The sequence below is a fragment of the Clupea harengus genome, chromosome 21 (genome assembly GCF_900700415.2).
Source record: "Clupea harengus chromosome 21, Ch_v2.0.2, whole genome shotgun sequence".
In the NCBI taxonomy this organism is placed as follows: domain Eukaryota; kingdom Metazoa; phylum Chordata; class Actinopteri; order Clupeiformes; family Clupeidae; genus Clupea; species Clupea harengus.
In genome coordinates this window covers 2,779,896-2,784,895 of record NC_045172.1, presented here as the reverse complement: position 1 = coordinate 2,784,895, position 5,000 = coordinate 2,779,896, and the positions used below count along the sequence as shown (strand labels likewise).

Genomic DNA, 5,000 nt, shown 5'->3' with positions numbered 1-5,000 from the left:
GACTCATGCTGTCGTCTTGCACGGTGAAACGCTATTAATGGCCATTACTGAGGTTTTAATAATTCATGAGTGGGAGGGGGAAAAAAAGGGAGAGAAGTCCTGTATATCTGAGCGTCTAATGAAATCGATTGGAAGGGCGGCGCGTCTGACAGGAATTCTTGCTGCGCCTTTAGGTCTTTTTTCCCCCTAATCTACATCCGGCTCTCTAATTAGCTGGAGACTCTGAAAGCCTCCTGTTGTTGTTAACCCATAATTACAAAACATGTAATTACAGGAGCCACTGCTGCACACACACACACACACACACACACACACTTGTGGTGTGAGGAAAGAATACTGTTGACAAAAGAGCAGAGTCATGGAGGCACAATCCGCCTATTCCCACAAACATTTGGCAAGCCAGTCCTTTGCGTGGATTGGTCTAGTTGTGTGTGTGTGTGTGTGTGTGTGTGTGTGTGTGTGTGTAGATACATACCTAGTTCCATCTTGTGCGCTGCAGTTGATGTCTGCCCCGTGCTGGACCAGGTGCTCAACGATGGACAGCCAGCCGCGCGCGCATGCCTCGTGCAGAGCACAGTAGCCTGCGTTGTCGCGGTGATTCACATCACACACCTTGTTCTCCAGGCAGTAGAGCACCACCTCCTACACAGAAGGAGAGAGAGAGAACACAGGGAACAACGTTGAGACAGAGAAGACAGACTACTGCTAATGAGACTGGACGCCTTTTTGACACCTTACAGCACCGGCTTGAGTTGGAATGATGGCGTCCTTTCAAACACCCACAGAGGCGGACAGGTATTCTTCAACTGATCATTTTAACACCTGGGGGAGGTTGGTTAGAGACCAGTTGAAATCTGGGCCAGTAATGGTGTTGCCAGAGGTGACAGACATATAACTCCATTGATCCACATCTGTCTTTCCTGGACTGCCGGAAGAGAAAGGCATTGACTGGGGTGGGGGGAAAACTTGAACAGATTTCCCATTTCTATGCAAATTTAGCGTCTGCCATGAAAAGCATTGATAATTTCAATCTTTTTCCCTTTGCTGACACTATCAAGCCTTGAAATAGCTCAATCTGCCCATAATGGACACATGAATATTTCTGGACATCTGGGTAATAAATGTAAATGTCTATAAACTATTACGTTCCCAGTTTCCACCTCTGGATGGCCAATTTTTTTTCATGTCAGAAAAAAATGTTTGACGGAAAATTCCATATGACAAGGTTAGCATTTTCCACAGTACTTGGTTAGCATTTGTTAGACTAGTAATAAGACGACTGGTAATGTTTCTTCCCTCTAGAAAAAAACTCATACATTCTGCGCCATTTTGTCGCGTTAGGAATGTTGTGTGCAGGGTGACGACCCCATCTGCACACGGCATTGAGCGCGGCTAAATGGGCCAAAGTCAACAACACAACTCCCTCTTGTCATTGAGCAGGCAACTTGGCTCTCGCCAGCTCTGAATCTCCGCGGCGAACTCATTCCTGTCCTTCAGTCACACCGCGCTCATCTAGCATTTCAACAACAAAACAAACAAACAAACAAACAATCGCGGTAGATGAAAGTGGAGCTAGGAAAGGCTGAGGGCTCAGTCAACAGATGAATGCAAACATTAGTATTCAGGTGGTGTGGTGATGCCTCGGCTCTCGGTCTTTTTAACCCCTGGACCATACTCGCTACGCCATTCTTCTTTCAGAACCTACTCGTGTGTTACAGGCGCCTGTGCTGCCTGCTTTCCCCGAGACCTCGTATCCTGGATACGGCATGCAGCAGAGGGGTGCGCATAAACGAGAAGAACCACGGGCGCTGAGCCGTTAACGAGCCCTAACAGAGAGCACTGCCGCTCACATTAGCATGCCCGTCGGCCGTGCTGTGAAGGCCAAAACACCCGGGCCACATCGCTCTAAAAGCTGGCCCATCTCTCCCCTTCTCAATTACGAACGTTCTCCTTCTCTCGTTTTGCCTCTCAACAAGTCAGATGGTTCTGTTCAAGCAGGTAATCTCTCGCTAACTGAGCTCTCCACCCGCGCGTGTTAAAGGGAGCAGAGAGCCGGCAAGTTCGCCTCGGGGACCCCTATTGGAAGATGTGGGGCATATTCCGAGCCACCGGAGCTAAGCGTTGCATTAAACAGACAATAAAGCAGTGTTTAATAGCTTGAGGAGAGAACTGGCTGTAGGCAGGCCGTAGAATGCAGAGACTCTTTGATTTCTCCGCAGTAAAACGGCAAACCCCTCCTCCCTCCATTCACACAGCCCCCGCTTTTAATCTCCTCTAGCATGCCATTCTAAGCACAACTGCGTTCAATGCATCCTCGCAGACATTTAACCCCTTCTTTTAGATGCACACCTCTAAATTGCTAGAAACTGTCACAGCTAGATAAACCTCCGCTCACGGCTACATTGAAAGGACAAAACACTAACCTGTTTACATGTTGGTGTGAGGTTATAACTCCAAACTACCCAAAATACGAACCATTCTGTGCGTACGTGCTAGGAGGAAAATATTATAGCGGGAGGAAAATATAAATCCGAATTAAAGGCTAGATTTGGCTCCGTGCTACCACCAAGTCCCTCTTCCAGGAAAACGTAAGAGCGAGTCATAGACGAACCACACATCAGGATCAATGCGCAGGACTCCGCTGAAACTTCGCTCTTCGCAAGAATTGGTGCTCTTGATAATACCCTGCGCTAAAGAGCAAGCTAAAAACAACGACGCGGCCTCAAATGTTCGCTTTAATTCAACAAAAAAAATTAAGAAGGTTCGAGGCTTTGAGCCCAACGCATTTTCCGTTCCCTTGAAAAACACGAGGAGGTTGAGGGAGTGCGCTACAAAGCCTCACTAAAAGGGGCTTTTAATTGAGGGGGAAACTGTGAGCGCTCACAGTCAATGAGTGGGAGTAGCGCTGAAGTATCGAGTCAGCCCAGAAAGAGCGATGCATAGCGGGCATTTCCATTGTTGGCTCATGGAGCTAACCTGCGTGAAGGAGTGGAAAAGGGCAAGCTGGTTAAGGGGGAACGACCTACAGGAATAAGCTACGCAAATTTTTTTTTTTTTTTTAAACCGCGTCTTTGTAGGATGTCTGGTATTTGGGATTTGCATCTGAAAAATGGGCCTCTGAGGGTTGGCAAACGAAGAAAAATCGGACTGTCCCTCGTGTCCCAGAGGAGGTTATGTAGGCTGGTGTGTGCGTGCGCGCGTGTGTGTGGTGGCAGCTCTCGTTGCCGTGGGATATTCCCTCTTTCCCCAAACCTTCCCCCGTTAATTATGGCAGGTAAAGAGAGAAAAAAAAGAATGAGACGAAAGGAGGGAGAGAGAGCGTGAAGACTTTATCTGCGGCTCGGCCTCATTAACATTTAAAAGGCGTTTGTAGCGCGGGCCGCCTGCCTACTTCTGAGCCATATGCGCCCGCTCGTGCGCACACACACACACACGAGAGAGAAGGCCCCTTTCATGTGCCGCGACAAGCATCAGAAAACTAAACGCACATGAAAAATGCAGGGGCCTAGATGCAGGGGTGTGTGTGTGTATGAGAGAGAGAGAGAGAGAGAGAGAGAGAGAGAGAGAGAGAGAGAGAGAGGGCGCGCGAGCGTGCGTGCGCGGTCGAGGCACGAGCTGCTTATGCGACAGCAGGCTCCGGCGGAGTCAAGAGGCTGTTAGGCTGTTATTTACTCAGGCGTGGCAGCAGCTCGCACTGGTGACAAAACAAAGTCAGGGTGTGTCGCCGCAAGTGCACACACACACAGGCACGGTCTCTTTCCCAGTCACTGTATGTGGTGGTAGAACGGGGCATTAGACTACGTGTGAGGAGCATGGAGTGGCGTGACAGGCTGGTGTCGCGGCAACCGCAGGGAGCACGGCAACGACCATGTTGTGCTGCCTCAGATACACACGAAGACTCACGTGCCCAGGGCGATTACATTTGAGACGCACACGTTCAGTGGCGGCACCACTGAATTAATATTCCATTGCGCAACCACTTAGAGCTCGGCTGTTAATAACCCACAAAATCACCCTGAAAAGGTGCGCTAATTAAAAACGGAATGGAAAACTGGCGAGTGTCTCTTCAGTGTCTGTGGACATGCGCTTTCACGAATAAAGGTTGTAATCCTAACTTGAAGGAAACGGGAAAAAATCCTTAGTGAAAAACAAAAAGCTAACGGCAATGAAACAATATTGTAAACCAGCTCAATACAAGCGAACTTAAAAACAGACACATACGTATGCAATCGCACACAAATCACAGGGGACTGAACTGAAAAGGGGGCCAAGCTATCCCACACCCTCTTCGGCCGGGGCTGACGCGCCGCGACAGGAAAGAATCCCAAATAAATCAAACAAAAGGCCTGAGCGGAGAGGCTCCGTGTGTGAAGAATGCCGGAGGAATCCCAGCGGAGGGCCCGCCTCGCTCCAACCAACCCAGTTTGTTTTGGAGGCGGTTTTTCTCCTCCGTGTGTATGTGTGTGCGCGTCTCTATGTGTGTGTGTGTGTGTGTGCGTGCGTGTGAGGGAGAGCGCCAGAGAGAGAAAGCGACGGAGTGAGAGAGAGAGAGAGAGAGAGAGCGCAAGCAAGCGAGGGCGAGGGAGGGAGGGAGGCAGGGCGCTGGGCTCCGCTGCGGCGTGTTGAAAGGCTCGGCCTCGCAGCCATGTCGTATTTCAGAGCGCTGGCAGCCCCAGGGAGCAGCTCGTGGCTTATCACACGCAGGCAGTTAGAAAAACGCTTCCTGTCTGGGGCCAACTGAAGAGGGGGGCCGCAGGGAGGGGGAGAGAGAGAGAGGAGAAGGAGGAGGGGCTGTGCAGGGGGAACGGAAAAAAAAGAAAAAGAGCGGAGGGAAGGGAAGGGAAGGCAGGAGAAAAAAAAAAGCCAAGACTAGAAAAACAAGACGCCGTGGACTGACTGTGCAAACAATACAGTCGCCGTCCCCGCCAACAAAGGGCCATAACAGGGGCTGGAAGAGAGAGAGAGAGAGAGAGAGAGAGAGAAAGAAAGAGAGAGCGAGA

At 50.1% G+C, this 5,000-nt stretch overlaps 1 protein-coding gene across 1 annotated transcript in view; it reads right to left on the bottom strand.

The window, feature by feature from the left end:
- bcor (BCL6 corepressor) overlaps nt 1-5,000 on the bottom strand; it is a gene marked incomplete at its 5' end in the record, with an annotated part of 40,386 nt that overhangs the window by 10,389 nt on the left and 24,997 nt on the right. The window contains one exon of the mRNA XM_031559156.2: nt 476-642. Coding sequence (XP_031415016.1) covers nt 476-642 — 167 coding nt within the window. The remainder of the gene's footprint in view (nt 1-475; nt 643-5,000) is intronic.